Source organism: Bison bison, unplaced genomic scaffold (assembly GCF_000754665.1).
Source record: "Bison bison bison isolate TAMUID 2011002044 unplaced genomic scaffold, Bison_UMD1.0 scf7180017864519, whole genome shotgun sequence".
Lineage (NCBI taxonomy): Eukaryota > Metazoa > Chordata > Mammalia > Artiodactyla > Bovidae > Bison > Bison bison.
The window spans coordinates 11,167,708-11,187,221 of record NW_011495072.1 but is presented as its reverse complement, the minus strand read 5'-3'; the positions used below and the strand labels follow the sequence as shown (position 1 = coordinate 11,187,221).

At 37.2% G+C, this 19,514-nt stretch overlaps 1 protein-coding gene across 1 annotated transcript in view; it reads left to right on the top strand.

Moving 5' to 3' along the window:
• The window catches only part of GNAI3 (guanine nucleotide binding protein (G protein), alpha inhibiting activity polypeptide 3), a 44,880-nt gene extending 25,584 nt beyond the window's left edge, over nucleotides 1-19,296 (top strand). The window contains exons 2-9 of the mRNA XM_010830902.1: nucleotides 2,329-2,371; nucleotides 2,493-2,634; nucleotides 6,849-7,006; nucleotides 9,357-9,485; nucleotides 12,639-12,768; nucleotides 13,341-13,494; nucleotides 17,809-18,023; nucleotides 18,114-19,296. Of these exons, the coding sequence (XP_010829204.1) occupies nucleotides 2,329-2,371; nucleotides 2,493-2,634; nucleotides 6,849-7,006; nucleotides 9,357-9,485; nucleotides 12,639-12,768; nucleotides 13,341-13,494; nucleotides 17,809-17,999 (947 nt within the window). The 3' untranslated portion in view covers nucleotides 18,000-18,023; nucleotides 18,114-19,296. The remainder of the gene's footprint in view (nucleotides 1-2,328; nucleotides 2,372-2,492; nucleotides 2,635-6,848; nucleotides 7,007-9,356; nucleotides 9,486-12,638; nucleotides 12,769-13,340; nucleotides 13,495-17,808; nucleotides 18,024-18,113) is intronic.
• Nucleotides 19,297-19,514: the final 218 nt, after the last annotated feature.

The following is a 19,514-nucleotide window of genomic DNA, read 5'->3' as shown; positions in this document are numbered from 1 at the left end:
TTCACATACATCCTGAAATGTGAAGTCAAGTGGGCCTTAGGAAGCATCACTATGAACAAAGCTAGTGGAGGTAATGGAATTCCAGTTGAGCTATTTCAAATCCTAAAAGATGATGCTGTGAAAGTGCTGCACTCAATATGCCAACAAATTTGGAAAACTCAGCAGTGGCCACAGGACTGGAAAAGGTCAGTTTTCATTCCAATCCCATAGAAAGGCAATGTCAAAGAATGCTCAAACTACTGCACAACCTTACTCATCTCACACACTAGCAAAGTACTGCTCAAAATTCTCCAAGCTAGGAGGCTTCAACAGTATGTGAACCGTGAATTTCCTGATGTTCAAGCTGGATTTAGAAAAGGCAGAGGAACTAGAGTTCAAATTGCCATACATCAAACTGCATCATCGAAAAAGCAAGAGCATTCCAGAAAAACATCTACTTTTGTTTTATTGACTACGCCAAAGCCTTTGTGTGGATCAAAACAAACTGTGGAAAATTCTTCAAGAGATGGGAATACCAGACGATCTGACCTCCCTCCTGAGAAATCTGTATGCGGGTCAAGAAGCAACAGTTAGAAGTGGACATGGAACAGCAGCCTGGTTCCACATTGGGAAAGTAATACATCAAGGGTGTATATTGTCACCCTGCTTATTTAACTTACATGCAGAGTACATCGTGAGAAATGCTGGGCTGGATGAAGCACAAGTTGGAGTCAGGATTGCCAGGAGAAATATCAATAACCTCAGATAGGCAGATGACACCACCCTTATGGCAGAAAGTGAAGAAGAACTAAAGAGCCTCTCAATGAAAGTGAAAGAGGAGAGTAAAAAGTTGGCTTAAAACTCAACATTCAGAAAACTAAGATCATGGCATCTGGTCCCATCACGTCATGGCAAATAGATGGGGAAACAATGGAAACAGTGGCAGACTTTATTTTGGTGGGCTCCAAAATCAGTGCAGATGGTAAGTGCAGCCATGAAATTAAAAGACACTTTCTCCTTGGAAGGAAAGCTATGACCAACATAGATAGCATATTAAAAAGCAGAAACATTACTTTGCCAACAAAAGTCTGTCTAGTCAAAGCTATGGTTTTTCCAGTAGTCATGTATGGATGTGCGAATTGGACTACAGAGAAAGCTGAGCACTGAAGAATTGGTGCTTTTGAACTGTGGTGTTGAAGAAGACTCTTGAGAGTACCTTGAACTGAAAGGAGATCCAACCAGTCCATCCTAAAGGAAATCAGTCCTGAATATTCTTTGGAAGGATTGATGCCAAAGCTGAAACTCCAATACTTTGGCCACCTGATGGGAAGAACTGATTCATTTGAAAAAACCCTGATGCTGGCAAAGATTGAAGGCAGGAAGAGAAGGGGACCAGAGAGGATGAAATGGTTGGATGGCATCACCAACTCGATGGACTTGAGTTCGAGGAAGCTCTGGGAGTTGATGGACAGGGAAGCCTGGTGTGCTGCAGTTCATGGTGTCGTAAAGAGTTGGACATAACTGAGCGACTGAACTGAACTGAGATAGATTGAAGGGTTTGGTTATGGGAAAATGAGATAATTTTTTCGGAGTGCTTTACGTTTGCCCATAAGAAGGAGGCAGAATCATTAGCTGAGAGTCAGAGTGGGAAGGGGTTTGTAAAGTTTGAGAGAGAAGAGGTGGTATCGGATAGGCATCTTGGGAAGTAAGAGAGAGTTCACTAGGGAAGTGCAGGTGGAATGTCAGGGCATTCAGGGGCCCCGTGGCTGAGGAGGGAAGTGTGATTTTGAGGGAATATACAGTGGAAAGGTGGTAGAGACAACGCCCCCTCTGCTTCTGTTTTGAACTCTTTAGTCATGGCCTAGAATTGACCATTGGATTTGTTAAGATGGAAGTTTCTTCTCAGGTTCATGGATATAGACAGGAATTAGTGAAAGTGAATAAGCCAAAAAATAATCATTTCCTTTTTGCCTGTATTCAGTACCTGTATCATGCACAATGTTTCATGTAGATGATGAGTTTGTAGAGGTGTGTATGTTGCCATATCTCCTTTAGAGTGCCTGCTTTACACAAGTTATATCAAGATGGCACTGGGACACTTTCAGTGAATTATATTTGGTTGCTGAAGAAAGTAAAAAAATATGTGTGTGTGTGTGTGTGTGTGTGTGTGTGTGGTGTGTGTGAAATCTCTAATGGAGAAGCTTTGTAGTTTTTCCTGATAGAAAAACCTCATCAAAGTTTTCCCTGGGACCTGTGGTTTCTGTTAATCTAGAATTATCACTCATGTTGACTTCATACTTTTGAGCTGGATTACAGATGAATTCAAAGTCTGGTTTTCTTTTCTTTCAGGTGCTGGAGAATCTGGCAAAAGCACTATTGTGAAACAGATGAAGTAAGTTGGAACATGGTCTTTTGTAAAACTGTTCGATACATTTCCTCAAAATGCGTAAAAGTCCATAGTGTCTTTCATTTTAGTTCCATGGTAATGATTTGTGGTTTTCTTTTTTTTAAAGAATCATTCATGAAGATGGCTATTCAGAGGAAGAATGTAAACAATATAAAGTAGTTGTCTACAGCAATACTATACAGTCTATCATTGCAATCATAAGAGCCATGGGACGGCTAAAGATTGACTTTGGGGAAGCTGCCAGAGCAGTAAGTGCTTCTCATTTCCTCTTTACTTGCCCTTTTTCAGTAGATGCAGTTAAGCAAAATCTGCTTCATGTTTTAGGGAAATAAATTTAAGTGACAAGATGTAGCAAAGTACTGTATGCTCATTTGAGATGTGTTAACTATCTACTTTAAGAGATATTTGATTACTGCCACAAATATAAATCTAGGAAATCGGATTCTGTGGATATACTGTAGGTTTTTGTGGTAACTTTTATTTACTTGCTGCTTTTACAGCACTGTTGACGTTTGTAGTAGTAAATGATAATAAATTAAAATGATCTAAAAGAGGTTGTCATGATAAGTAGCTCTGCTTTCTGAGGTGTAGAGATTAAAAACAAATATCAGTCTCTGGGATAAACTTGATAAGGACATGAACACTAAGTCTCAATTTTAGAGGCGATTTTCTGGTATTCAAGAATACTGTATCCTTATACTACACTGTACTGTAGGCTATAGAATTGAGTTTTACCATGTCCTAGTATAATTTTTGAAATGCCAGATATTCAGAAGTTGTGTTGATTGATTATAATACTTATTGGGCCCTGAAAGTGTAGTTTGTAAATTAAGATATTTGATACAGTGGGGAGAGGGCCAAAATGAAGGTGCAGGATTTTTTATATCATCATTAGCTAAATTTCAAGAGAAGGCTGGGAATGTATAGAATGCTTTCCTAGAACTAAGGGAGTCATCAGCTGTGTTCATTGTCATACTTAGGTGCTGTGGTCAATAAAAGGAAGTGACTTTGGGAGACTGCCTGGAAAGGCAAAGCCTCTATGTCTGTAAAGTAGCTTAGGAACTCTTCTAAGCAACTGTCAACTTTTCAGATGCAAATTAATATTCAGTAAATAAGTGGGAAACATATTGGAGGGAATCATAGTAAAAGGATGGTTATAATTGATAATGTTAGACTAGGAAGTCTAGAGGTGCCATGAAGGAAGGGAAGCTGTAATAAGGATTGTAAAATGATTGGAGAGAAGAGAGCAAAAGAAAAAGTGAAGAGGAATGTGTGGGGCATGACTTTGACGTTTTTGTAGAAATTCCATATCACAGAAATTAGAGACTGTTTTTCTAACCCTCTGAGCAGGAAAAATGTGGTAGCTGAGACAAGAATAAATGAAGTCTTTATTTTTGTCTTATTCCTTTCTATCCTTTCTCTCACCAGCCTGACTTCTTCTTCCCCACACCATCTACCAGTTCTTTCTTGTTTTCTTACTTTCTTCCTCTTTTCTCATTCCTTCTTATCACCCAACTCTGTTTATCTGTCATATTTGCTGTATCCAGTAACTGGTTAGTAATACTCTCTTCCCTCTCTTTGTTGGCTTTTTCTCTGTCTCAGTTATTTACTTACTTTCTTAGTTTCCTCCTTTTTTATTTCTCACTCTCTATCTGACCTCCTTTCTATCCTGGCCATTCCTTCTTCCTTCTTTCTTTCCTCTGTCAAATTAGTTGTTATTAATCTTTGAGTCCTATCATTCCTTTGTCACCAGACGCAGTTGACATTCTGTCTTAGAATGTTCAGGCTGCTATAATAAAATGCCACAGATTCAGTAGCTTATAAATAACTGAAATTTGTTCCTCATACTTCTGAAGGCTGGAAGCCTGAGAACTGGGTGCCAGCATGGTCTGGTTAGAGCTCTCTTCCAGGTTGCAGACTTCTTGCTGCGTTCTCACTAGGCAGGAGGGGAAGGGATCTCTGGAATCTCTTTTATAAGGGCATTCACCCATTCGTGAGGGTGCCACCCTGATGACCTAAGCATCTCCCAGAGGGCCTACCTCCTAAAACTATCACTTGGAGATTAGGATTTCAACATAGAAATTTGAGGCGGATACAAACATTCACACCATACTATCCCTCTTCCTTTCATTTCTTTTTTGATCAAATCAGTACCATTAATTTCCAGGTCCTAACACTCCTGTGTCACCAGAAGCAGTTGACATTGTTAATTCCTCTCATGCCTGCTGAATCACCTAGTTCTCCAGCATCTACTCATCATAATCTACAACCCTATATAATTTTTTGAAGTTTTTCTTTTTTTTCCTTTCGTATGTAAGGATTTATATTTATAGCTCCTCACTTATCTTTTGCTAGTTTTTTTGTAGTTGGTAGGAGAGTGAATGGAAAAGCATAGAACTGGTGTGGGATAGGTTGCTTTTTCATATTTGCTTTATAGGTGGAGGTATGATGTTCACTGAAAAGAGGAGCCTCTTTATGGACCTATAAAAGAGGGTTTATTGTGGACAAGCAGGAGTAGGTCTCTAGAAGGGGTTAAGGGAAAGATGTTTCTTCCTAAAGCTTAACGACGTCAAGACAGCAAAAATATGTAGCAGTATCTCTGTTTTAAAGTTTCTGAAATTAGAATCATGATATTTAAAAAAACTAATACTTATTAAGGTTTTTGAATACTTGCATGAGTATAGGTCAAATTTCAGAACCAAGGGACTATAAAGTCTTTATTTTTTTAAACTTTTTTTAATTAAAAAAAAATTCAGTTTTATTTTTGGCTGTGCTGGGTCTTTGTTGCTGCGTAGGCATTTCTCTGGTTGCTGTGAGTGAGGGGTACTCTCTAGTTGTGGTGCATGGGCTTCTCATTGCTGTGGTTCTGTTGTTGGGGCGCACGGACTCTAGGGGGTGTGGGCTTCAGTAGTTGTGGCTCCCAGGCTCTAGAGTGCAGGCTCAGTGGTTGTGGCATAAGGGCTTAGTTGCTCTGGCAGTATGTGAAGGCTTCCTGGATTAGGAATCAAACCTGTGTCTCCTGCATTAGCAGGCAGATGCTTTACCACTGAGCCACCAGGGACGTCCCTATAAAATCTTTAAATGTTAAATAAGGCAATATACCATATGCAACTTCCTTGGTGGCTCAGACATCTGCCTGCAGTGCGGGAGACCCAGGTTCGATCCTTGGGTCAGGAAGATCCCCGGGAGAAGGAAATGGCAACCCACTCCAGTATTCTTGCCTGGAAAATCCCATGGACAGAGGAGCCTGGTAGGCTGCAGTCCATGGGTTTATACCATATACGTAGAAGGACATGCCCACTGTTGAGTACATTGCCAGTTTGTGTAATTTTTGAGCTTTTCTCATTCGTTCCTTTTTTATAAAATTATTATCTCTGAAAATAGAGGAGGGGAATATAGATATTAGATAAAGTTTATTAAAGGGGGGTGGGTCTCAAATACTACTGGGAAAAATACTGGAAAGAATCGCAAAAGGAGAATATTACCTGATTACTTGTAATATAGTTGATTGCTCCCCTTCCCCCTTTACTACTACTTTATGAATTTGTTTAGCAGTTGCATTCTTACAGTTAATTAAAAATCTCCTGAGACAGATAAATAATTAGATTCAAGGCAGGGAAATCATCCCATGAGATCTGTGTTTATTTTTAAAGTATCTGACAAGCAGGGCTTGTTAGGACAAAGCAGTCACAATTCTCACAGCCCTTTCTGTCCTCTTTATCTCTCACATGTCTTAGTTTTTAAAACTATAACCACTTAGAAAGCTGTGCCTGCGACTCAGGAAGTTTTGATCAAATCTCTCTGTGGTACTTTCTTTTTCTTCTTCTACCTTTCTTCCTCTTTCTTATTTAGAAGATTATTATACTTCAGGGAAACCTGGAGACTCTGAATTTTTCCCTTAGGGATTTTTTTCCCCCACTAGACATCCAGACTCTGTATATGCTTCAGTCTGTTCTTCTTCCTGTTCTTCTAAGATTTAGGGGGTGGGAAACAGAACAGTGTTGCCTTAAACTTGATTAATGTTTTACCCCCTTTGATGTATTTAGACTTTACCTCTTATCTGCTAGTCTTTTCATTTCTATTTTTTATTGTAGGCTTCCTTTAACAGAATGGGGATGTATTCCATGTGCCTGTCTCACAGACAAGTTTTTTCTGTCAAAGAAATCATGAGTGACCAGCATGGAGATTTGTAGGACAGTCAGGAGAGATCATTTCAGGGAATGGTGGTGTGAGGAGTGGGAGTGCACTTCTGACTATAGTGCGGTGAGAAGGGAGGAGACAGGCTTCATTGTAAATTCTCTCAAACTACACTGCCAAGAAAGGTCTCTTTCATGTCTCTTTTTAGAAATAGTTACCGTGTATTGTATGTGGTACCATTTGCATGTGTGTGTTAATGAGACACTTGTTAAGTCTTCAAGAAATAGAGAATCATCTGTCTCTCTCCCTTAAATGCTTTCCTCAGGACGATGCCCGGCAATTATTTGTTTTAGCTGGCAGTGCCGAAGAAGGAGTCATGACTCCAGAATTAGCAGGAGTGATTAAACGGTTATGGCGAGATGGTGGGGTGCAAGCTTGCTTCAGCAGATCCAGGGAATATCAGCTCAATGATTCGGCTTCATAGTAAGTAATTTTTCCTTGTGAAACTAAAACAGAAAGTGTCTTGGTGACCCTATCGAAAGTTCAGTGCCTATTCTTAAGGGAATATTTTAGGAACAGACACCCTTAGAATTCTGTAGGAAATATTTATAAAAATTGTTTCAGTTTAGGGTTATAGAGCCATTGGTCATTTTGTGTGGCTTGGAGAAAAATATTTCCTCTTGGAATGTAAATGGGAGACTTGGCATCATTAGAGTAGCTCTGTGGTCATTTATTGGAGAAGGCGATGGCACCCCACTCCAGTACTCCTGCCTGGAAAATCCCATGGATGGAGGAGCCTGGTAGGCTGCAGGCCATGGGGAAACTGAGGGTCGGACACGACTGAGCGACTTCACTTTCACTTTTCACTTTTCTGCATTGGAGAAAGAAATGTCATCCCACTCCAGTGTTCTTGCCTGGAGAATCCCAGGGACGGGGGAGCCTGGTGGGCTGCTGTCTATGGGGTCACACAGAGTCGGACACGACTGAAGTGACTTAGCAGCAGCGGCAGCAGTGGTCATTTATAGTAAATAAGTGAGAGGAGAGAAATCAATTGCAGCTGAGTCCTGAATTTCTTTCAACTCAGTAAGTTCTCTCTGCATAAGGGCTTTACATTGATTGCCAGCTAACAAAATAAGTTAAAATTGTGATATCCCTTTTATGCACACAACTCTGGCTGGGCTGCACTATGGCTTTCTCTGGTACTAGTTACCACTTAAAAATCTTTTATCTAGATCACAATAATAGACTTTGTATAGAAGGAGAATGTTGAGTCTTTGGACAAAGTTGAAGCATCTGTTTGTTAAGAAAATTCTCTGGAGTGTTACATAGTTTTAGAAAATTTGTAATTAATACTTCTGTTAAGCTATTACATGTTGTCCTATATTGCTTCTTTTACAGTGTGTTTATAAGACCTATGTTCAGAATGTGTGGGTTTTTTCTTAATGTTGTTTTGGGGTCTTGGTGTGCTTTTGTTACCTGTATTCATCTCTGTACCAAATGAAGGCATTTCTAAGCATTAAGGTATTTTTTCCAATATTATATTCTCCTTTTCCTATCATTCTAGCTTTAAATTGTTATAAGAAGAAATTAAATGATATTTGAGAAACATATTTTTTAAATGAAAACTTGACTTTAGAAACATGTCAGTTCAGTTCAGTCTCTCAGTCGTGTCCGACTCTTTGCGACCCCATGAATCGCAGCACGCCAGGCTTGTCTGTCCATCACCAACTCCCGGAGTTAACCCAAACTCATGTCCATTGAGTCGGTGATGCCATCCAGCCATCTCATCCTCTGTTGTCCCCTTCTCCTCCTGTCAGGATTCTATAGTTTTCTCTGTAGTCATCAAAGCTAGATTGTAATTTTTAAAACATGCATTCAGTAAACTCTGAATCCTCTAACTATACCTGAAGACACATGATTTATAGAGTGGTTTTTTTTTTTTCCATAATCGTTGATCTAAGCTTGACTGATTCCCTAACATTAATGATGGTACTTAGCTTTGTGTGTGTGTGCATGCTGAGTCGTATCTGACTCTTTGCAGCCCCATGGACTATAGCCTGTTAGGCTCCTCTATCCCTGGAATTTTCCAGGCAAGAATACTGGAGTTGGTTGCCATTTCCTACTAAGTTTTAGAGGGTCATTAATGATTCACTTACTATGGTATCAGCTGTTCTTTAAAAAAAAATTGGTGGGGGGGGGACCTGAAATTGTGAAGAATTTAATTTAGCTTTGAAGCAGTTTTTAAATTATTTCACTGAACAAGTGAAGTTTCTTTGGAGGTATTTATTTGTTTCTGGCTTAGATTAAAAAGAAATCTTTAACTTTTCTGTTTTATGAGTGAAAACAGGAGGAAATAAATACTCATTCTTACTGAGCTTAGTAGTTCTTTTTAATTTTAATAATTCAAACAGTATTTCTAATGTCCTGGCAAATGTTTAAACAGACAAATGACCCATTAATTTAAATGTCTGAGGGCTTTTGTTTGGTTGGATTTTTGTACTGTGCAGTGCACAGTTGATTTAGTATTAAATTTCAGGAGTCTTTATTAAGAATAGTGTTTTCATGTTTTTTAATTGGCTTTCACAGTTAAATTTTGGTAGAATTAATACCACTTTTGTGTAGAGTGTAAAGAGTCTACTTTAATTGTCCTGTGCTAGATTCCCCTTTTTTCCCCTCATTATCATTTCTAAGATACTGAAGATCTGATTTATTCTGCCACTTTAGTGACAGGTACAGATTCTGCTTTCAGCAAGGAACTAGTTTAGTCTGTTGACTTGCTCTGCACATGGTTGGCTTCATTAGGTAAAAATAAATGTGTATTTTACTTACTTAGTTACCTAAATGATTTGGATAGAATATCCCAAACCAACTACATTCCAACTCAGCAAGACGTTTTGCGGACGAGAGTGAAGACCACAGGCATTGTGGAAACACATTTCACTTTCAAAGACCTATACTTCAAGTAAGTCACTAGCCTTTTTCTAGATACGCCAAACACAAATATCTTTCCTTTAGTTAGTATCTGTTAATCAGGGTATAATTTATCTAGGCAACTTTCTTTGATTCAGAAATTTATAAATTATATTCATCTGCTAGTATTTGGCTGTTTTAAGTGAATGGGTCCAAGTGTTTCTTCTTTCTCCAAATAGCGTCAAATATTTTTTCTATTTGGAGCAATTTGAATTCAAAATTAAATTAGAACTTACGTATCAATAAAAGTAATCATGTGGTTACCGATTTATTTTATCTTTAATTTTATTCTTTTCAGCTGCTTTTTTATTGGAATCACCAAAACAGGTATTGAATGTTTGTTGTTTAGAAGGGTAGCAACAATACTAAAAGGATAGAAAGTAGTGTTTTGGTTTAGTTTATGTGGCTTTGTTCTGGCATTTTGATATTAAAATAGAAATGCTTTTCTCACCAGTGTCAACCATTTCTTACTGGATCTCACTTCTCTTTAAGTTTAATGGAATGAAGCTAATATTGTCATGGCCTTTGACTGATTAGTGCACAGTATAATGCACAGCTTAATTCTTAATACTATGTACAGAGTGGAATATTGATCTAGGGGTAGAGTTAATTTGCAGAAAGTAAGATAATTTATAAACAATTACTATTTTAGAGAGAGAAAATTCTAGTATTCTAATACAGAGGATTTTCTCATCATTATTAGTAATTCTAAAATAGGCTTCAGCTTGTCTCTGTGTTAATAATAGACCTGTCTTTTTGGTTCCTGTTTTCTGCTTTTGTGACCTTTGAGCTTAGGAGTAAACTTTCCCTCTTGAATATATGATGTACTTTTTAGCTACTTTGTTATGCTTATATGTAGAATGTGACATTCAGCATTATTGCATGTAAATGTAACTTCTAGCTCAGATTCTCTTAGTTTTTTTTTCTCTGAAAAAAATTGCTTCATAGAATTCTGTATGCAAAACAGTATGCAAAATCCATATAGAGTTTACCTATTACTAGACACTAGTTGAGGTCTTGAAGTCTTAATACACCAAAATGGATTTGAAACCTGATAGAGGAAAATAGCAGTTCAGCTGAATATTTTTAGAGTAGAAGAGCTGCTTATCATAGTACTGATGAATTTATTAACAAGAATAGCAGAGTCTCCATGGATTATAAGTCATGAAACCGAAAAAATGAGATGACTATATGTTATAAGATTAGTAATCCATTTATAATTATATGTCATGACCTTTACTTATTTAGTGTGGGAAACTTGTCGATGTCATAGTTGATCTTTAGTTAGGTAAATTCTATTGGTCTCTTTATGTCAGGATTAATAGCCTGATCTAATTAAGGTTCTGCACACACTATTGTTGGCATGTAGATACCTTGTTATGAAGTACTATCACTTCTTCCTTTTCCTCTTCTCTCTAGGCAAAAACCACTATCCATTTATTCAAACATTTATTGAGCATCTGGTATATGCAAGGCATTCTGTAATTGCTTACTTGCCTCTCTGTTATGAGGTAATGTTTATAAAATGTTGATGTTAGTGAATGATACTGTAAATGTTAATATGTGTGAAAAGCCCACTTTGGGAACTTCACAGTGTTCTACCAGTTTTACGGATTTTATAGAAAGAAATGGTAGAGCATACTGAAATTATTGGTGTACCAGTGTATGTCTGCCCTTGAAAGGTCCATGGTGAAATATGTGATGTTAACTTTTCTAAAACTTATAATATGACCTTGTATTAGCACCAACTTGTGATTGCCTCATTTCAGGGGTCAGGACTAAAGTTTCAGAAAACTGCGTAAGATCAGCCAAAAGTGAAAGTGGGTCATGAAGAGATGAGATGACTGTTCTTTTAAAACATACACTGAAAAATTATTCAACTATGTCTTAAATTTCTCTCAATCTCTATAGGAAATATTCTCTTAAAATAGACACCTAGTCCCTGTAGATCTGACACACTGAACCAGCTTGGCAGAGTTTAACCTTAAAACATTTTATCGTTGTCATCAAGCATACGTCTTAAGAGTAGCTAACCATTTGTGTACATACCTCCTCAGACCCTAGTGCCAGTTAAAAAACAAAGCAGTGCAGGTCCTCCTTTTACTGTAGGTGGCAAAGGAGGACACTGCTGACACAAGTTCAGCAGTTTACTCAGAATATCAAGTTAAGTCTCCCGGAAGGGATTAGTGGACTAAAACTAATCAGAAGTGGAACATAAGGTGTGTGAACGGTTTTGAGGCTTTGTTATTATTAATTAGGTTGAATGAGACTTCAAGTTGGAAAATACTGGTTAAGTTTTGTGTTTAGATACTGGGTTCTTAAAGTTCTACCATGAAATATGATTTACTTTTGTCTGCAATTAATCTCAAAAATATTTTCCTTAAAGTAAGAAAAACACATCTCAGTTATAACTCAGTTTAAAGAAAGAAAAAAGTAAGGAAAACAAAATTTTGAATCAGTAGAGTTACGGAAGCAGGATGCAAGTTGGGGATTTATGTTTTTTCATTGTTCTTTTTCTTTTTTATCTCTTTTAACTAAAGAGATAAATCGTTTTGAGAGGTAGAGTGGTGTTGTGAGTACCAGCTTGGGTATAGGAATTAGAACTCCAGTCACCATTTATTAGTAGTGTTCCCTTGGGCAAATGAACATATCTGCACCTCAGTTTCTTCATCTGTAAAACGGGGATAATAGTAGTACTGACAGGAGTGTTATAAGGGTTAAATGAGTTAATGTACTTAAAGATGTTTAGGGTAGTGTCTGGCAAATGTTAGTTATTATTTTTACTATCTCAGATTGTTCAGTATTGTTCAGCTCTTCATTTTTCCTGTCTTTTTTCCCTCCTTCCTTTAATCTATTTCACCGCTCACTCTGCTGACTTTCGGCATGTCTGGCACAAGCTTTAATAGAGAGGAGGCTCAACTGTTTTTTCTAAAATGAGAATCTTGATTGTTCTTCAGCTTTATTTTCTCATATTGTTCTCTTACATTTAACTACAGATAATTTTTATCTGCTTCTTGTTTGTCTTTTTTTATTATAAATGGGGTTTTGAAAATGCAGTAGTGGGAACTTCCCTAACCATTTCAGTTTAGAAATGTGTGTGTGTGTGTGACCTTGCTAAAATTGTGCATTCTTTCCCCTTGTTCAGGATGTTTGATGTAGGTGGCCAAAGATCAGAACGAAAAAAGTGGATTCACTGTTTTGAGGGAGTGACAGCAATTATCTTCTGTGTGGCCCTCAGTGATTATGACCTTGTTCTGGCTGAAGATGAGGAGATGGTATGTTGGAGCTTCTGGTAAATAAAAGACCTGTCTAATGCAAGCAGGAAATGGAAAATAACTCTTAGGAAGACTTTGGGCATCCATTTACTCATTGAACCAGAACCTAATAGTCTTAATTTTTCTCCTTGTCAGTGAGATTAAAATTTCAAATTATTTATCTATACCCTATTAACCGTAAGGAGATATGACAGCACACTGAGAATAAGGACAGGATTAGGTCTCTTATTAGCTAGTCCTTATTCCCACTTCCCAAGCTTCAAGAATTATAAAAATAAGGACCGACTCAGCTTTTGTATTATCAGTATCTGACTAGTTTCCATGATTGCCCATCAGTGGTTTTAAAACTTTGTGGTGTGGGACTTCTTTTGTGATCCAGTGGTTAGGATGCCACACTTCCACCGCAGGAGGCATGGGTTCAATCCCTGGTCGAGGAACTAAGATCCTGCATGCTGTGTGGCATAGTCAAAGAAAAGAAAAGAAATAAACTATTTTTGGTCTCTTTTTCATTAATAGTTAATCTACTTTTAGTTTTTGCTACTGACCTATATCATCCTTTGTTTCTTTCTCAGAACCGAATGCATGAAAGCATGAAACTCTTTGACAGCATTTGTAACAACAAATGGTTTACAGACACTTCGATCATTCTGTTTCTCAACAAGAAAGATCTTTTTGAGGAAAAAATAAAGAGGAGTTCATTAACTATCTGTTATCCAGAATACACAGGTAAAGGGTCATGAAAGATTTTGTTGGAGGTATACATCTTGAATCAAAACTTTCATGACCTTCCTACAGCTGTCATTCGTTTTGAATGTTGTGTGTATCTCCTTGTGGAGAGTGCTCATTTGTAGTGGTATCAACATTAAGCATGTGCTTAAGACCCCTTAAGTCTAAAGTGCTATTCCAGATATAATCATATTTATGGTGTTTATATTTCTGTCCTCATTTTTTGAGGTAAAGAAAGATAAAAATTTGATATAAATATATTCACAAAAAAACAAGTATAAGATGGAGTTTTGCACTCAAGAAACTGACATTAGTTATAGAAAGAGAGAGAGAGACGCATGTAAAGAGTTTCATTTTAGTGTGACATGTTCGTTAATAGAAGAACCAAAGAAGTGGTTACCTCAGTGGGATCAGTGTAATCTTTTTCTAGAGGAAATGACACTTGGAGTGAGAGAATAGGAGGATGAACTAGAAATCATCAGGCAGGTGGGGGAGGAAAAACATTTTAGGAAAAGAAAATAGCATATATAAAAATCTGCAGTTAAAATTGACATGATTTGTCATAACTGCCATGACTAGTAAGGACATCAGTGGCTTCACTTGAATTAAACCAGCTCTAGATAGGAAAAAAATCTGTCTCCTCATTTGCTATTTCAGTGGAGAACACATCTCATATTTTAGAACAAATAGGGGTGCCTTGCTTAAATAAAAATAGCATTTAATGTATAATTGTGTGAAAGGTTTATGGGTAAAGCTGTATTTTTGCAGCATTGTGACAGTACTGTCTGCTTTAATATTAAACAGCTTGTTATTTAAATACTGGATCAAAATGGTTGGCTTCAAAATGTCGTCATTAATAAACTAACTTCATGTGCAAAAAAAGAAAAAGACATGATTTGTTCTGAAACCTAGGAGGAATTTGATATTGCTGGAGCTTAGACTGTGGGGAGGAGTGGTTAGAGAAAAGGGCAGGGATGCTCGTAGAGGGCATTGTATGCCATGCTGAGACAAAGGGGAACTATTGAAGGATATTCTTTGGGGTACGTGATGTAGTAGAAACTGATTTTTTAAAATTACATAACAGATGCCAATAAAGATGGATAGTAGGGGAGTTGAATTAGTAAGGACTTCCAGTATGCACATAGGAACTTTTGGTGAAGGTTCAGAGATACAGAATTCAGGGACAAGAATGCAAACGGTTCTCAAGAATGCAGCTGGAATTAGGAAATATCGTCAGAAGTCCTGGAAGCCCTTCTTTCCCCATCTTTTTTCTCTCCTGTGTCTTCTCTATTCTTCTCTCTCTCCTTACCAACTCTCTCCTGTTCAGTGTATATGATAAAAGTTGGCCCTGTCATGGTTACTATATCTCCTCCATTTAAAAAACTAGGCTAGATTGGGATTTGTTGGCCCAAGGTTCATATTGACTGGCCAAGGTTAAGTAAGGCAAAAACCCTTAGCTCAGTCAGTTTAGGTTAGGGTCAACAAACATGAGTGCTAGGGCTGTACCATTATGACCTTCAGATCAGAATTAAGTATTTCTAGGAAAGGAGACCTCTTGTTAGCTGAGCAGATGCTGTAAATGCTTTATATAATAAGGTGAAAGGGTGTAGCTAGGGTAAGACAATGGAAAGAGTCAGAGGTACTCTTGATTGGTACTTGGTATGTTCCTAAATATAAATACATTTAGGAACGTTAAATATGAGTTCATATTTTGGAATGTTGATTTTGAAGTTTCTGAAACATCCTAATAGAGATATTTAATAGATAGTTATATATATGACCTTGGAGCTTGGGGAGAGGTTAAAGGTTAGTAACAGATACTGATTTGGGATCATGTGTAAATACAACATGAAAATGGATGAGATGACCTAGGGTGATGATATAGAATGAGGAGAGAAAAGAATAGAATGGGAGCAAATACCAGCCTCTGTTGGCAGGAGAGAAAGAAAGGTTTATATTGGATAAACCTTTATAATATAATATAATAAAGGTTTATATTGGATAAAGAGAAGAATCTGGAAAGCTAAAGTGTCATAAACTAAGAGGAGAGTTTAAATAGTGCAGAGTGGTCAACAATGTTATATGCAGATAAGTAAATGCATTTTGAAAAAATGTCTTGTGGAGCTAGCAGTTAGAAGATCATTGACTGTTAATGGAGAGCATTATCAGTGGAATGATGAGAGCAGAGCCAGGACCAGTGAGCTACTGAGTGGGAAGTGAAGAAATAAAGACAAGTGTAGCTTCCTCTTGAGCAGCTTAGATTACAGGGGAAGGAGAGATCTTTAAATGTTTATAGGCTTAGAGGTGAGATCCTAAAGCAAAAGAGAAGTTGTTAAAAGTGGATGTAATGAGCAAAATTTGTAAGCAGGTGGGAAAAGAAGCAATCGAGAGTCTAGATAGGATGAATGGATAAATAAATTAGTATATCTGTACTATGGAATATTATTTAGGTATGTGTGTGTGTGCTCGATCGCATCTGTCTCTTTTTGACCCCATGGACTGCAGCCTGCCAGGCTTCTATTTAGCTATAAAAAGGAACAAAGTATTGATAATGCTACAATTTTGATGAATACTATAAATTTTATACTAAATGAAAGAAGCCAAACAGAAAAGGTCACATTTGTATGACTCCTTCTATATGGTATATCCCAAATAGGCAGATCCGTAGAGACAGAAAGCAAGTTGGTTGGCAGGAAATTGACATGGGGAAATGAGGAATGGTTACTTAATGGGATATTTTTCTGAGGTTGTAGGAAAGTTTGAAACTAGAGAGAGGTAGTGATTGTGTAACATGTGGCTGCACTGAACACCACTGTATTGTAAACTTACTGCATGTTATGTGAGTTTCATTTCAACTTAAAAAAGTTGAGATATAGTTTTAAAGCCCTGTGCCCTCTCTTTTCTTAGGGAATTTAGAACTGCAGCCTCTGTTAAGAGTGAGGAAGAAGATTAGAGTTGGTTAAGTTCATAGAAGGTAGCCAGATTTTAGAATGGGAGAAAAATCGTAAGTAAAGGATTGATGTTAATGTTTCAGCTGGGAGTCTTCACACACAGCAAAGAGTTGTCAATATCTTATCTATTTTTCGGTAGGGGGTGGGGTGAATTTCCAAGCCTGTTTTCCATTGCTGTCATTCTTCTTAAGAATTTTCACATCATGTTTTGGTCATCTGTCTAAATTTTTGCCTTTTCATATTCCTCATGGGGCAGAGAAGGGGGCAGCAGAGGGATGAGATGGTTGGATGGCATCAGTGACTCAGTGGACATTAATTTGAGCAAACTCTAGGAGATAGTGGAGGAAAGAGGAGCCTGGCATGCTGTAGTCCATGGGGTTGCAAAGAGTCAGACATGACTTAGTGACTGAACAACAGCAGCTGCTTTAATTTACAGAGGTTCTGTACATCTCAGTAAATCTTATTCAAGCACCTACCAAGCTATCTTCCTTCCTCTTTTAAAATATTATTTAAATAATAGTCATTTTTTTCTTAAGCTTTCCTTTGTTATTTAGTCTTCTTTATATACTTGGTCGTTGACATTTTTTTGGTCATGCTTCATGTCACTGAAAATAGCCCCTAATTCTCAGGCAACTGTGTGTTGTCTTTGTTGAGTTTCCCTGGCTCTGCAGCCAATTTCTAAGGCTATTCTAAAAACTCACAAGTAGACAAGATTGTTTCTGAAGCAGGTGATTAAGAGTGTTAATTTTAAATGTTATTGAAATAGGGTTACTTTGGATAACCCCCTCTTTGAAGAAATAACAGATTTACTGAGATCTTCACGTACCATAAAATGCACCACTTAAAAGTGTGCAATTCAAACCCCTTCCCATTTGCATCTACTGTATTACCTTTGGTTATTTAAACTATTCCTGTAAGGCTCTGAGGCTACGCTCTGTTAAAAGTGGATGATTTTGAAAAGAAGCAGGAGTTACCCTTTTGAATTGTTTATTTCAACATTGATTCAAGGAACACAAGTTCTCTTGACTTTTTAAGCAATTGTGTTCTTCTAGAAATGCATCCTCCTATTTCCCTAGTTTCTTTTTATACTTTATAAATTTTTTAGCTAAAAAATGCAAATGAAAGGGAAAAAGGAAAAAAGTTTTGTTTTCCTGGATCTTTCTGATAAGTTTATTGACAATGAGATTGTGCACTCAAGAAACATGTGATTATAGAAAAACCTAATCATTATAGAAAAATAGAAATCTGTTTATTTCAGTTGGGTTATAGTCCCTCTCTCCATAAGTAAATGGTGATGGCCTGACTTAATTGAGTTCAGGCAGCTGTTATAATTTGAACTGAGAATATTGGGTGTCTGCTTCAGGTTCCAACACATATGAAGAAGCAGCTGCGTACATTCAGTGCCAGTTTGAAGACCTGAACAGAAGAAAAGATACCAAGGAGATCTATACCCACTTCACCTGTGCCACAGACACCAAGAACGTGCAGTTTGTTTTTGATGCTGTAACAGATGTCATCATTAAAAACAACTTAAAGGAATGTGGGCTTTATTGAATAGAGTGTGGATGTTAATAAAAGGTAAAACTTTGAACAGTTTAGTTATAGTGTTGTAGTGATGTCTCTTGACTTTGTAAACTTTTTCTAATTACAGCTGTTTTTCTTTTCTAGTTATTACAGTGTGGAGTGTTGAGACCAGACTTCCTTTGCTGCCTCATTGGGCAGCACAAGCATGAACGGGACCAGGGAATGGCAGCAGCATGCAGAATCCTAGCACTCTTTTAGCACAATCCTCTGTATTAGGGAACTCTTAATTGACACAAGATGCTAAAGTCAGACATTGGAATTGGAGCAACTGTAAAGTATGGTTTGATCATCGAGACATGACTTGGATTTCATAGTCTCAAACGTTTAGGGCAGATGTGAAGTTGAGGTGCTGCATTCCAGAACTTCAATATGTAGCTTACTGTTTTTCTTCTTCCCTCTTGACAAACCACCAGTAGTTCATTTTTTTCAAGTTTTCTTTTTTTTTTCATCAAGGGAAGAATAACTTCACTGAATTTTATTTTTTTGTGAAAGAACCTTTATTAAAACACAAACAATCTTAACTATGCACATAATGTGACCAGATCATCTTGAAAATATTCCTCCTAGTAGGAATTCTTTGTTTATAACTCTAGGTATGGTCAGAATATAATATTTCCATAATAACTTAATTCTTTTCAGTTATTTGGGCTCTGATTATAGGTTTTTTGGATAAAATTTATGTTACTATCCTGCTCAGAGTACCATTATGGTTTCTAAATGGCAATTACATTGAAGAAGTCTATAGTAAGATTCTCTTTTTTTTTTTAAGCTTGTGGTTGAAGGTTAACCTAGTTTATGCTAATCACCAAATTACTAAATAAATGCTGATGTAGTATGATAAAGTCAGCTTCTTGGATACAGACACACCCAGGGCAGCTGTCAGTTAGAAAAGTATATTGCTAAATTCCAAACAGAACCAATGACTTTGCTGCTACATATCTGCTAAATTGATCACTTTGATTCCTGCTTGTTTGTCTTAGTCATAGGGAGTTCTGTAAAAGATGCCCCATGTTTTCCATCTTCCATTGGCCTTTTCTGTTGAGAAACATCTGAAGTGTATTAAAAGTGCATGCTTTTACTTTGTAAATGTGGTGCCAAATCCCTGTTTGCCATTGTTTTTACTGTAGCAATGTTGATTGTAGTAATCCTTAGTTAGTACCTTGTTTTGCTGAAACTATTGATTTTGGGACTTTTTTCTACTTTGTCGTGTGTACAGATTTTAATCTGTTACAGTTGACAGCAGTATTAAAATGGTGAGTAAAGAGTCCAGGTTTGTTCCTGTTTGTAATTAGTCCTTTCTGGAAATATTTTCTTCTGCTGTTTTTTGCCCCTGCTGAGTGTGCTTAGGCCTTTGTCTGAGAATGGGTTTAGGTAGAAGGGTTCTCTGAAGGTCTTAAGTCTTTTGATGTAATAGTATTGTTGAGTCTTGGCCTGATTGAGGTTGTTATGTCATATCTGTATAAGTGATGCACAGTCAAAACCCAT